Below are 15,032 nucleotides of genomic sequence, written 5' to 3' on the forward strand. Positions count from 1 at the left end.
CGTACACACTAAGTACATGAAAAAATATATATATTCTCTGCAATGTCGTACTAGCCTCCAATCTAATTAGTTTCTAAATATAAATGTTTCATACCCATAGTGCAGTCAACATTTTGTGCCCCGACCCTTTCCTTGAACTATTCCCTCTCTCTCTCTCTGACTCACATCCTCTCTGACCTCCTTCCACTTTCCAACCTACCTTCCTCTTTACCTTTGCAGCTCGTCTTCGTGCTACATTTTACCATCACTCATGTTTGCTCTCACTCCCTTCCTCAGCTTTTTTTCTCAACTTATATCTTCCCTACCTTTCCTTGTCCCATACTCATCAACTCTCTTACCTTCCTCTTACATTCCCTTTCCTGCTTTCCTACTCGCCAGCATCTCAATACTTTCATCCGTCCCTCCTTTTTACTCCATCATTTACCTCCCCCTATTGGTCCATGTGTTCTTCCTTTCCTTCATGACTTTCCATCTCCCTTTCACGCGCTATCTCCAACCTGTCATCCAACACCCTCTTTTCCGTTCTTCCTCCGGCCCATTATTCCTTCCTTCCCATCTTCCCTTTTGCCATCTCTTCTAGGCTTCTCTTCAGTCATTGGTTTCAACAATCACTCCTATCATTACCACATTTTATAACATGGATTAATATGTCTGCGCATTGAAAACTGTATCAAATTCTGAAAGCATTCATAGTTTGGGTCCAAATCTCTGCAGCAAGTCAATCAATTCCACCTGAAGGAAATCTCCAAATTTTCATTAGAAGAACAATCATTTGCACAACTTCGAGGATACTTTATAAAGCATGTTCCTAAGTGCTGTATAATTATTAGGGAGATAAAAAAATTACCCATAGCAAAGAAAGGGATTCCCAGCAGGGTGGAGTTGTATTTGCCATCTGTGACGAAGAAGATCCCCGCTGCTGTGACACTGGAGATGCAGATCGTGAGAACTCCCAGAAGTCCCAGGAAGGGCTTGCTTCGGAGACAGTCTTTCATCGAGCTGGAGAGGGTAGCACTCATCAGCACCAGCATCAAACTCACCAAGATCTTAGTGCGCGTCAGGCTAATGGTCTTCTGAAAGTCCCTCATCAGGCTGAAGGATGTAAGCGAGAATAGCTGGATGTCTGTGTGGTTCTTCTGCAGCTTTTGCATAAGGTTGCAGAAGCCGTTCTCCCATATCTCGCTAATTGTGTCCTGAGTGGCAGAGCCATAGGTTTGGAGGTAGTAAGTGAGTTGAACAGCCCGGGCTGATTTCACACGCTGGTCCTTGCTGTTGGGTACTTCCGAGACTCCTCCCAGCTGGTGGCCAATAAAACTCTGCCGACCATCCTTAAAAAGAGAGAAATCATGAGTTATTTGAAGATTAAAACTGTACAAATGAACACATTCAGGCGAATATTCAACCTACCACCGAATTTCTCTCCAGCACAAACTCACATGGAATTTGGCCTTATTAGACACGACTTAGCTAGAGGAGCAGCAGCTATTAAAAATTGGTTCAAAATCAGTTGTGCCCAAGATCCCTTAAATCAAGCCTCTTTATTAGCACTTCAAAATATCCGATCATCGGAACATCATAAGTACACCTTCATCAAGCAATTGGGTCTTACAGATTTATAGGTATCAAGTGCCATGTATAAAACGTTCAAATGGGAAACAAATAGAACAAAAAAAATGATCTTCTTGCTAGAGGATAAAAATATATTGAGTACCCGTTCGCACACATGGATGGTAATAAAGTAGTGCACAGATTTGTCCCCTGCCCCATTCATGTTCATTCCTTTTCCAGCACGTATTCAACATAGATCCTTGTCTTTACATATGGGTAACATACCAGCACAAGTGACAATGCCTGCATGGAAATACACTGGCCCAACAGTATGCAGGCACTGGAATGATAAGAAAGAGGACCATATGTACCTGAGTTGCATCTGTCAAGGGCTGTGAATGCCCAGGCGGCCTTACTTAAAGAACAGTTTATCGACAGACATATACGCATGAGCAGGGAAGCCATATTAACCTGTTTCAACCATGGTGACCCACAACTAAATTGCAAATTCATTAAGTTTTTGGAAATAGCTTTGCTTGAGTAGCCTAGCTAACTAATTTTCCTGCCGCAGCATGTGTTTCAACCACAACAATATGAGGATGGACCCAAGTCACAACCAATAGGCTACATGAATTTATCTCACTAGCGCTTTCAATATGCGTCTTTCCACGCCAAATGCCAGGATCCACCAAAACATCCTAGGCACTCTGATGGAAAACATGTAAAGGATTGAGGAAAAGAACACTGTTGATGATTCCCTGGCATAAATGTAAATTGTAGGTTTTTTGCCTAGTATCTTATCTCATTTCATATTGCACCTTAATTCCCACTTCCCTTTTCCCACATCGTTCATTATAGGTTCGGATATGTTCCTTTTACGCACTTTGGCCATGCATCGTATAATGTTTATTGATAGGATAAATAAAAGCTATTACCTTGACAACAGATTTTAAAATGTGGGGCAGATATAGCCACGGCAAGAGATTATTGCTTCCCCTATCAATTTAAAAGATGTCAGTAAAATGCTATTTTTTAAATATTATTTTGTAAACTTTTTATGGTTTTAATTTACTAAAACAATAAACTTGCCTTGTTGTCGAATTGGCTTGATTACAAAGAAATTGACAGAAACTAATTTTCTCTGATGCACTTAAAGATCCCGGTCGCAATCCATGTTTGCTATTTTGCACGATGGAAAGCATGAACTTAAATACACAATAAAAAGAAAGCCTTTAATTCGGGCGGATCCTGACAGTGCTCTACACCGGCAGCATTTAAAATCTCTACCGGTGCATGTATTCACTGTGGCTTTACAATGAAAAGCATTGATCTCTTTCTCAACAATGTGTGTAAGAATCCTTAAGAAAATCCAACTCAGTGATGCACTCAATGTTGTATTTAATGTTTTACCTAATGTTGAATGGTATATGAGCCCCTATATTCTGTAAGTATTTCCTTTGCCAAGATGTGTTTCTGTATTTTTTTCCTTCCTGGATCATACTTGCTTTATACAATGCACACTGTAAACTGGGCCGTGTCTTTGAGTATGGTGAATTCAGGGTGTGAATGGGTGTTCATGATGGGCCAGATGGAGAGCTCTATGTTATGTTATGTTATAGTGATTTGTATAGCGCGCGGCTGCCCCAGCAAAGGGGCGTCCCGGCGCTGCGAGAAGACTAATTACAGAAAGTTAGGAGCACAGAGAGAAGAAGAAGCATTACTGAAAGAGGTGAGTTTTGATGGCCTTTCTGAAAGCCAAAAGGTCCTGCATGCCACGGATTGTTTCCGGTAGATTGTTCCATAGCTTGGCAGCTAGGAAGCTAAAGGATCGACCGCCTATTCTGGCCAGTTTGGTACGAGGGATGATCACGAGATGTTTTCCCTCTGAGCGAAGTGACCTCCTAGGAATATACTCCAACAGGAGGGGGCACAGCATTGGGGGAGAGGCGGTTTTAAGAATTTTAAAGGCTAAACAAAGTGCCTTGAACTGGATCCTTTTGCCCACCGGGAGCCAGTGCAGTTTTTTCAAGGGTCCGGCCACCGAAGAGTGGCGGGGGAGGCCTACCAGTGCCCTGGCAGCCGCATTCTGGACTCTCTGTAATCTGGTGGTTTCGGCAAGGTTAGCCCCCAATAAAAGAGAGCTGGCATAGTCCAGTCTTGAAAGGATGGTCGCCTGGACAATTAACTGGCGGGTGCGGCAATCGAAGAACCTCAAAATAGGTCTGGGGTTGCGTAGGATGCCGAAGCAGGTGGCAGCCACCTTTTTAGTGTGGTGAGTAAACTTCAATGCTGAGTCCACCCAGACTCCCAGATTTTTAAAGCATTCCTTTGGCTTAGGAGGTTGGCCCAAGGTGTCAGGCCACCAGCCATCTCCCCAGGACGCCGTGTTTTTCCCCAGGAGCAGTATCTCTGTTTTCCCCGCGTTAAGTTGGAGGAAATTCGCCGTCATCCAGTTGGTGATGTCAGTAAGTGTCTGTTTGAAGTGAAGAGCCTCCAAACCACTGTTGTCATTAAGAGCCACCACCAGCTGGGTGTCGTCAGCGTAGGACACCAATGCCAGTCCGCTCCTTCTAGCCACCTCTGCAAGAGGACGGACATAGACATTGAACAGGGTGGGGCTCAGGGATGAACCCTGCGGCACTCCCTGTCCGATGCTATGCTCCTTAGAGATGTAAGGGGGGGTGGAGACTTTGAAGGACCTGTTGGAAAGAAAGTCTCTAAACCATCCTAGGGCTGTCCCCGTGATTCCAATTTCCTCCAGTCTCATCAGAAGAACCTCGTGCGACACCGTGGCGAAGGCAGCACTAAGGTCCAACAGGTCCAGTGCTGCCGTTCCGCCGGTGTCAAGAATGGTACGGAGGTCTTCTGTTACACTGAGCAAGGCTGTCTCGGTGCTGTGACCAGCTCTAAACCCGTGTTGAGAGTTATCCAGGATGTTATTGGTTAGGAGGAAATTGGTAAGAATGGTGTTAACGTGTGCCTCGATTATTTTGGCTGGCCAGGGAAGGAGGGAGATGGGCCTAAAATTTTCAGGAAGCGTGGGATCTAATGTAGGTTTTTTTAAGATGGGAGATACCCATGCCTGCTTCCATTTAGAGGGAATTCTGGCGGTAGAGAGAGACAGGTTAATAATGTCTCGTATAGGTTCTGTGACAAGTTTGTGGGCTTCACAGAAAGTCTCAGGTTTTAAGGGATCAGCCGGGGAACCAGATTTGATTTTTTTACACATTTTTTGAAAACTCTCTCGCTCAAGTATAGGGAGGGAGGAGAGAGAAGGTCTGGTGGGGTCCAGAGTGACAGAAAGCTGGGGAGAGTTTGAGATGGTGTCATAAATTTTCCTAATCTTATTGGTAAAAAAATTAGCCATATTGTTACAAAGGTCAAGGGAGGTGGTGGCAGTAATAGCAGTTTTTTTCGCGGTAAGGTCTTTCAAGATTTTAAAGACAGGTTTAGAGGCGTTGGAGCTGCTGTTGATTTCATCGGCATAGTGTGCCGCTCTTGTTCTGCAAACCTTTCGGTGATAGGTTTTCTGGAGTAGAACATATTTCTGTTTGAGATTGTCATCATAATGTTTTCTCCAACCTCTCTCCGCCTTTTTGCATTCCTTTTTCAGAATGGCTAGTTCTGAATTATACCAGGGACTAGCCGTATGGGTGCAAGCCTTGATCCATCTGGCAGGGATCAGGGTGTCTAGTGCCTGGGTAATCCAGAGGCAAAACTGGTCGTACCCTACGTCAAGGTCGTCACTTGAGGGAGGGGGATTTAACACCAAGAGGTTATGCAGGTCCTCTAGGCGGAGTTTTCTCCATGGACGTTTTTGAACTTGCGGGGTGGGCACTAAAGCAGGGACAGAGTTGCAAGAAATTGACATTATTACCAGATGATGGTCTGTCCAGGTCATAGGAATAGGCGAGCATGCGGATCCACTCGAAATGTTAGAGAAGATGGGATCAAGGAGGTGTCCCGCTCTATGGGTGGGACCACTTACGAATTGATTAAGCTGAAAGGCGGCGAGGTCCGCGAGAAAGGTGGCAATTTTGGGCTCGGTGTCTCTGTCTAGATGTAGGTTGAGGTCACCCATGATCGTAAGATTAGCGGTTTTAGTGATGTTAGTGCCCAGATACTGTAGGAGCGAGTTGATGAAGGGGACGTCGGCGCCAGGAGGTCTATAGATCAAGAGGCCAGTAGCACAGAACTGTGGGTTGGCTTTGATAGAAAAGCGAGCGCTTTCGCTGCCCTTAATGTCCACTTTAGTTAGTTGGCAGGCGAGATGCGATTTGACTATGAGAGCTAGACCGCCCCCTCTTGAGTTCCTGTTCACGGTGTATGTAGTATATCCCGTGGGAGTAGCTAAATTACTAACCGAGTCCATGTCGTCGTGGAGCCACGTCTCGGTCATGAACAGGGCATCAAGGGAGTAATCTGCTAAAAGGTCATGGATTTCTAAATAGTGTTTTTGTATAGCTCTAACGTTGAGGTGTCCTAACCTGAGGACCTGGGGCGGTTTAGGTTTAGATTTAGTAACAGTGCAGAGTTTGGAGGGGTGTAGCAGGGGATTCGAAATATGGGCTGGGTTCCGCCTGGTACATGAACAGGTGTGATGCTGAAGACTCAGCAGCTCTATCTTGGAATAGCACATCTTACCGCAAGAGTTGCAGCTAGAGGGTAACAAGATGTCTGGCGCCTGGCGCTGCCTTGGCGCGGACGTGCGCAGACGGGCAGCTCTTTGGCGGGTCTTCGCGCGCGCGCTCGGGGAACTGCGAGGGCTAAATAGCCCAGAGGAAGTAATGCACTAGAGCGCTAACCGCTCTTCGTGCAGGCCGACCGGAAGTGCCTGCTGGCCCCCACGAGGTGTAACAGGGAGGCTGCTCCGGCAGTCAAGGCAAGTCAGTGATGGCGTGTGGTGCAGGGGAGTTTTGTAAATTTTAGCAGAAAGCACACAATTTTAAAAAGTACACAGTAACACAGATAAAATGTAAAATAGCAGTTTTTAACAAAGCGCTATCCGAACTCTTACTGCCCAGGCCTATCTCGCCAAGCGGGTCGGGGACACTGCCACTGTCTCCTTCCCGCAGCGAGCTACAGTCCCTGCTCAGCCTAAATAGCCCAGAGGAAGTAATGCACTAGAGCGCTAACCGCTCTTCGTGCAGGCCGACCGGAAGTGCCTGCTGGCCCCCACGAGGTGTAACAGGGAGGCGGCTCCGGCAGTCAAGGCAAGTCAGTGATGGCGTGTGGTGCAGGGGAGTTTTGTAAATTTTAGCACAAAGCACACGATTTTAAAAAGTACACAGTAACACAGATAAAATGTAAAATAGCAGTTTTTAACAAAGCGCTATCCGAACTCTTACTGCCCAGGCCTATCTCGCCAAGCGGGTCGGGGACACTGCCACTGTCTCCTTCCCGCAGCGAGCTACAGTCCCTGCTCAGCCTAAATAGCCCAGAGGAAGTAATGCACTAGAGCGCTAACCGCTCTTCGTGCAGGCCGACCGGAAGTGCCTGCTGGCCCCCACGAGGTGTAACAGGGAGGCGGCTCCGGCAGTCAAGGCAAGTCAGTGATGGCGTGTGGTGCAGGGGAGTTTTGTAAATTTTAGCAGAAAGCACATGATTTTAAAAAGTACACAGTAACACAGATAAAATGTAAAATAGCAGTTTTTAACAAAGCGCTATCCGAACTCTTACTGCCCAGGCCTATCTCGCCAAGCGGGTCGGGGACACTGCCACTGTCTCCTTCCCGCAGCGAGCTACAGTCCCTGCTCAGCCTAAATAGCCCAGAGGAAGTAATGCACTAGAGCGCTAACCGCTCTTCGTGCAGGCCGACCGGAAGTGCCTGCTGGCCCCCACAAGGTGTAACAGGGAGGCGGCTCCGGCAGTCAAGGCAAGTCAGTGATGGCGTGTGGTGCAGGGGAGTTTTGTAAATTTTAGCAGAAAGCACATGATTTTAAAAAGTACACAGTAACACAGATAAAATGTAAAATAGCAGTTTTTAACAAAGCGCTATCCGAACTCTTACTGCCCAGGCCTATCTCGCCAAGCGGGTCGGGGACACTGCCACTGTCTCCTCCCCTATAGGAAGTGTGAGTTTCTGAAAGTGCCAGTTATAAAGTCCCCTGACATAATGTTTATCCAATCCTGACATCTCTGCAGAGCACCGAGAGTGAGGGTTACATATGTTCGCATTGTAATTGTGATTTTATGGTCAGTGTGTATAGAAAGTAAGCAAATGATGGCAAATGGACTGTGTCAAAAGAAAAGAAAAAGTAATGTGTATGTATGTGTGTGTGAGGGAATGAGGAAGCAGGGGAGAGGAAAGGAGACACATGCAGAATGAGAGAGTGAAACTACAGCCAGGACGAGGAGGAAGATGAAGAATGAGCAGGGCCGTCTTTAGGGCGGTGCGACCGGTGCAGCTACATCTAGCGCTGACCTGGGGGTGTTGGCAGGTTTTCTGCACTAAGAAATAGTTTATGAGTATACAAGCACCTGCTGCAGAGTTTTCTGTGGGTCCAGCAATTTTCAGGCAACAAAAAAAAAATGTCAAGATAACTGGTGATTAATATTCCTGCTAGAAAGAGATCAGAGTTTTGTCTAGTCGCAGTTTGACTCATCTTAAAGTAGCAGAGAAAGAACATGTACTACCCAGATTCTACAGCTGGATACTCAGTGGGCTACTATCTTTGTCACAAAGATCCTTTTATTAGTTCAGGTTCATAAGTTACAATCCTAATATAGCACAGTGGCGTATGAACTGTCATCACAGAGCTGCATCAAACGGCATAATGTAGGACATTATTTTTTTTGACCAGTCTTTAGTTATCTATTCCAAATGTTGCGTATATAGTGTTTGTTTGGGTAGAAATACATTATTATTAGTAAAGCCAACCCCAACCAGCACCTTAAAGCAAATGAAATGTATGTGAGAGAGGGGTTATGGAGAGATGAGCACTGTTAGAGAATGTCAGTGAGGGAATCCGTGGAGAAGAAGGTTATGGGAGGGGGTGGGGCAAAACAAACTGTACTAAGAGTGCTACAATTGGGCCTCAGTGTGAGACATGCAGATGGGTCAACTACAGAAAGGGTTGTGTGAATAGAAAGGGCGTATGTGACTACCACAGAGCGGGAGGTTGCAGGGAAAAGTGATATGAAGGGAAGAACGAGAGTTTTTACTCATTTAGCTCACACTGAATACAAATGTATGGCAAATGCATTGATGGAGACAATAAGCCTGACTCTTTTTCGGTGTATTAGTACATTGTTATGTGATGTACTTATATTTGGATGTACTAACAAAAACACAGATATTGGTACCAAATACTAGTTAGGTGGCACGTTGTGTCCAGAAAAGGATTCCGGTTCATATTTTGAGCCATGCTCATAACTAAATTAGCGCCAGCACTTGTAAAAGATTCCTATAACACTACTTTTTCCATAACTATCTTAGAGACCCCCCATTTGTTTCACACCATTTAGAGTACAACATAAGATATACTGTAGATCAGGAACCACTCATGTGAGGGTCTAGACACAGCATAGTTTGTGATTTGCATTTCTACTGAGAAGTTATAGATTTAAAAAAAAAGCTCTAGAGAAATACATGTCTTTTCAGAGTTTAATAAGACTTCCAAATAAATAATCAATAAAAACCCTCCACATTTTAGCTCATTGTCCAGTCATGAACCAGCAGGGTATAGACAGAATGAGGTGAAATAAGTTCTCATATGCAAGACAAGATATGTGTAGTCCTAAGGGATATAGGGCCACATGCATCAATGTTCCCGTTTGCGAATTCTTAATTGCGAAAATTAAGGAATCGCAATTAAGAATTCGCAAACGGCTATGCATCAAGAATTTTTTTTGCGATTTCCTAATTTTCCTTAATTGAGATTCACAATTTGTGAATCGCAATTAAGGAATCCCTTTCTATTGATTCCAATGGGCCTAGAGGCCCATAGGAATGAATGTGAAGGCATTCTCATTTTGCGATTCGCAATTAAGGAATCGCAAAATGAGAATGCAATTTCAAGGCTGCAGGGGGGGTCCAAAGGACCCCCCCTGCACCCCTGAAATGTAGCTTTAAGTACATTTTTCACACACACATGCCCCAAGGGCATGTGTGTGTGTAAAATGAAACTTTCAAAAATGCACTTTTGTGCACTTTTGAAAGTTTTCGCAAATTACTATGAAGGTTAATTTCATGGTCATTTACCACTACCTATTTGCAATTTCGCAATAAAAAAAAAATCATGCATTGCATTTAGGAAATCCCAAAATTGCGATTTCTTAAATGCAATCGCAATTTAAGAAATCGCAAATAAATTGCGATTTCTTAAATTGCGAAAAAAGAAAAAAGCTTCATGCATCCCAAAAAAGGGATTTGCATTCGCAAACGGCCGAATTTTGCGATTGGCACCGTTTGCGAATGCAAAAACCCTTGATGCATGTGCCCCTAAATCTTATTATATATGCAATTAAAATCCCAAACCAATTTCGAAAATATGGACACTTTTAATAAATAGAATAGCACCAAATCAACAAAAATCCAATAAGTAGAATGGCAGTAATGAGTTTTTAAAGATTTAGAAGAAAATAATGCTAAAAAGCATAAAGCACCACCCACGGTCATTTGATTTTGCTGGACTAGGGAAAACTCACAAGTTCAGGCCATCCGCAATGGAGCACGGATCCGATACAGGGATCAGGTTCAATCCACTGAAGAGTTGACTTTTTCAGGTCCAAGTGACAAGCTGCAGGTGGAGTTTCGTGTTGAAGGGGAGCACAAGGAGATTGTTGATGGCATGAGGAGCAGGTCGGACATAGTGGATGGCCACTGTTGTGTAGCGAAGAGCCAGTTGTTACTGGAGCTTTGCACTGTCGGTCAACGTTTGCTGACGATGCTGGTGTGAACTGTCTTGGCAGAAGAGCACTTATCTCTGGAGATCCATGTCAGCGGGCATCGCAGACAGTCATTATTAGCTGCGAGGAGATCAAAGGCAATCATAAAGATCTCACAACTTCTGGACTTTCACCTGGAATCAGGAGGCGTACACTTGGATGCTAGCCAAGGTTCCAGGACCTGAGGGGCACCTCTTAAGGATCAGGACTCCCTCCAGCAGAGGCCAGTTACAGGGCTCAGGCAAGTCCAGGGAGGCCTATGGAAGCTTGGTATGTCCCTGCAACTAAAATAGGTCAGCGAACTGACACTTAAAGTCACTTCTGAGGAGCATGATTTCAAGGTCCCACACAACAGAGCAGTCCTTCTTCTGAATCTACCGCAGGTCGAGGAGTGTTCTGAAGGTGCTATTCTTATACTCAATGCCAGCCTGGGGGTGTGAGACATCCTCTTTTCCTAACTTTCCCCCTTTTCTGGGTTGGACTCCAAACTGTCTAGCTTAACAAAGGGTGGGCGGGCAGTTATCAGTGGCATCGCAGACCGCCCTTAGAAATCGGGAATAAGTTGGGCATAGCTCCTAAGCTATCATTTGAAGCCCAGGAAAGGTTGAGAAGAACCCCAAGGACATCCTACATGGGAAAGCACCACCATGCCCCACACCCCAGGCCCTGTTGTTATGATGTCTGGAAAGAAAACAACCCACACCACAGGAAAGCCATTCACAGTCATGTGACCCTGGTAATGTATTGCAGCCCATAGCACCAATTTGTGTTACTTTTACGGAACTTTCCCAAAGCAAAATCCCAAATGAACACTTTGAGCCAGTTTATGTCACTTTGGTGCCTTTGAACCAACTCAATATGTTGATAAGCCAGACCCTTAGTGTGGTCAGGTTTATCAACCTACCAGATTGAGCAAATGAAATTGTAAAGTGCTAGGAGGAGTATCAACCATGGACATAATCCTCCAATACACAGGAGGTCTGTGATGTCTCTGTGCTTGGTTCATTCCAACCGTTTGCCCTCCTGTTGGATGTTCCCTTATCGCTCCATATATTAAGACCATCATCTCCACTTCTCTCTCTCCGAGCAAGCGTTAACCTTCATCTTCCACCACATTCAACCTATCTAATACTACCTTTACATTCACCGCCTTTATGGTAAAGGGCCATCCTTAATAAATTCCACTGTTGCCATTCTTTAACTTTATGTACAATCCATTACCTACTTTTGTTTGAAATGCGCCTTGAGATATAGACACACCTACACCCACACGCCCATCATTAACCTTCACCCAATCCACTTCAATTGATCAATGAACATCCTTTTGTCCTACATGGCACCCACCACTCCCACCAAACAATTTTAACCATGGTGACACCAAAGTTGTCCCTCATTTTCTCCTTCTCATAATTTTAAACCTTACTCACAGTCACAGTGGTGTGATTTGGGCACACCAAATCATTGACAACCGTCGCCACATCTTGGTTGCTCTGAACTGCTATCTGACTCACCCCTTTGACAAGCTGGTTGGACCTTAACCCAATACCATTGGATTTTATGTCCTGAGAGGTAAGTTACATTCCTCTGTCTGTCATAAGCACATGAGGAAAAACATAATCTCTGAATACCTTTCCCAAGACAGAGATCGTAGCTTTTGTGGTAACTTCCCTCAGAAATCTGACAATCAACCATTTTGAATGGACATTCACTAAGACCAAGGCAAATCTAAACTCATTTCTCACACCCACTCGTGGTCCAATAAAATCCATACAGATATCACTTTATGCCATTTGCAGATTTTGAATGTTACCAACTCCTGGGTACCTACCTTTTTTATCCTTCTCTTGGTCAATGTTTGCCCAAGATGCCTATCATGAACAAGTTGTATGATTCTCCTTCTCAAATTTTCACGAGCAACAAACTTGTCATTTCTCATTAGCACGTTTTAACTACAAATCGACCATTCCTCTAAAACCCTAATAACAGGTCTTACTTTGGAGATAAAGCACTTTCTGTACATCTACCTTCAATTATCTTACAGACCACATCTTTAAGTAATGTATCACCTTCCATTTCTTTTTCCCACTCTAATGATGTGAATGCACCTCTTCCACACTGTTGAATGTTGCTTGCCCAGTTATGCATCTCTCCTATTCCCTAGCTAACAGGTCATCTTTATCAACTGAACACCATTCTACAGACAAACGGCAGGCCAACCAGAAATATATTCAGTATTGTAGTGATCTTCCTGTAGAGTTGCCGTATGCCTTGTCAATCTCGGTGATCCCTTACTGTTCCTCTTGGAAGTTAGAATCTTGACCAAAGATTAGTGGTCAGTATGCAACGTGAATACAAAGGCCCACAAACATGTTGTAAGATATTTAGAACTTGTGGCTGCGGCCAGTGCCTCACTTTCTATGACAAAGTAGTTCCATTCAGAATCCAAAAGAAAACAATAAGCAAAAGCCATGGTATTTTCAGTTCCTTTATGCAACTGAAGCAAGATGACTCCTATCACCGTGGCACTAGCTTCCACAGTTATAACAGTTTCTAAACACGTGTTAGAAGTTACAAGATTTCTGGCTATCCAGAGAAATGACTCTCAATCCTTCTGTTTTAACAACAAAGTTCTCAACAAACTTTGAATGATTAATTGTTCCTTGAGTTGAGGTAAGGTAGATTACTTTGATGGCCTTAAGAAGATCTTCCTTAGGCCTCACACCCTCTCCAGAGACAGTGTGACCTAGCTATTCAATTTCTCTGACAAAGACTTAGCTTTGTCTTTATGCAAGTTAAAACCAGCCTTCAATAGAGGCTGTTCAAAGCCTGACAGGAGCTTGGTTGTGCTCTTACACTGTTTCACCAAAAATAAGTATTTCATCCTGAAAAGAAATAATGTTGGATAACCCCTTGACAACTAGACATCATGTGCTGGGAGACACAACCCAAAAAGCATCCTTGTAAATTGGAATGTTGCTTCCATGATGATGAATCGTGTCAGATATTTAAAGTCTTCATGTAAACGGATATGATAGTATACATTCTTCAAATCTACTTTTGGCACAAATGTTCACTCATAAAGGAGAAAAAAGCAGTTCATTAATGTTGGGTAAAGGGAAATTGTGGGTGACAATATTTTGATTTACACAATTCTTCCATGATCTTTTTGACTTCTTCCCTGGCTGTTACTCAAACTGTCTCATTTTGTGCTTAATGGGGGCAGCTCCAGGCTTAACAACTGTTTAAGCACATATCCTTATATCTAGTTCTTATCTGAACACACTCTTCACTCCTCTGAGTATATTATCAAGGCTCATATCATTTCATGTCATCTACCATCATTACTTTGTGGGAAATTCTTGAATTGATGACAAAATGCAAATCATATTGATGCACTGAACCCAATACTGGTAACCTTTCTGTTGCAACATATTCTTTGCCCTCAAATATTCTAGCCATGAACTTTATAGTGGATAGGAGGTGTAGTAATATCTCAATTTCTTACCCCCAGGTTTCCATTGGACAGATAGGCTTTGGAGATAGTACCACATCAGGCCATTCTCTCACGAGAATACTGTAGGGCAAGATGGTATACATTAACCAGAATCAATCATAAGCTCAACATTCTCACCTTTGAACTGAAAGGTTGCTCTTGGCTTGGGTTTGCTCCACCTGTCACCATCATCCTGAACTAAACTTAAAACACAATCAGATGGTTTAATGTTACTCAACTCCTTCATGACAGCTTTTCCCGATCAGTCATTTTCTCTGCGCAAACGTGTGAAATGTTCTTTTTCTGCACTCCTTGTTAATGGCAAAACAAGATTTTGACTCTGCTCCATGAAAACTTCTCCCACACATGTGACACAATTTGCTGATTTTTTACCACCCCTTCTGTGTTTTATTGGAGGATTTAAGCACCAAGCTCACATAATGTTGTTTCTAAATATTGTCTACAGAAATCACTTCACCATTACCACCCAAAGAGTCTGTCTCAATCATTTCTCTCACACAGAATTCAGACTTCTACACCTCTTAATGCAACATTAAAGGCATCTTTTAAGGTTGGGTTTTTGGCTGCCCACAATCTCTCTTGAATTGGTGTATTTTTACACTGGACAATCCATTTGCCACATATGAGTTCCTCAGTCATGTGGCCAAATTGGCACTTTACTGACAATTCACTCAACCTCACAAATGAATCCATGGTCTTCCCAGGCGTTGCAGTCAAGTATAGAATTTGTATTCTGTCATGACAACATTTATTTCCTTGACAAATCTATTCTTCACCCTCAGTTGGGCTTTTTGATGACATCAGGTATGTTTTTCCAATGGAATTCAGTGCTTCTGTGAGAAATGTTTAAATATGTTGTCCTTCCTTTCCCAGTGTGCTCAACAACACTGCTTCTTTTTCTTTCAGACATAAAGTCTTGACCTACTAGGGCTATTAAATAGTTGTCAAACATATTATAAGAAACTGGATTATTTGTTCAGGTGGATAAGACCCTCTTCGAAGAAGAATCATAATCATTGTCAGGATGAACCACAAAAGTCACTCAATAGAAATTGTAGCTTGGCAAAAAAGCTTAACTTAG

The 15,032-nt window shown here is 43.6% G+C and overlaps 1 protein-coding gene across 2 annotated transcripts in view; it reads right to left on the reverse strand.

The window, feature by feature from the left end:
- PTCHD4 (patched domain containing 4) overlaps nt 1–15,032 on the reverse strand; it is a 470,888-nt gene that overhangs the window by 340,558 nt on the left and 115,298 nt on the right. For both annotated transcript variants that reach the window (XM_078646758.1, XM_078646757.1), the window contains exon 2: nt 848–1,328. In XM_078646758.1, coding sequence (XP_078502884.1) covers nt 848–1,328 — 481 coding nt within the window. The remainder of the gene's footprint in view (nt 1–847; nt 1,329–15,032) is intronic.

The sequence above is a fragment of the Lissotriton helveticus genome, chromosome 6 (genome assembly GCF_964261635.1).
Source record: "Lissotriton helveticus chromosome 6, aLisHel1.1, whole genome shotgun sequence".
Taxonomy (NCBI): Eukaryota; Metazoa; Chordata; class Amphibia; order Caudata; family Salamandridae; genus Lissotriton; species Lissotriton helveticus.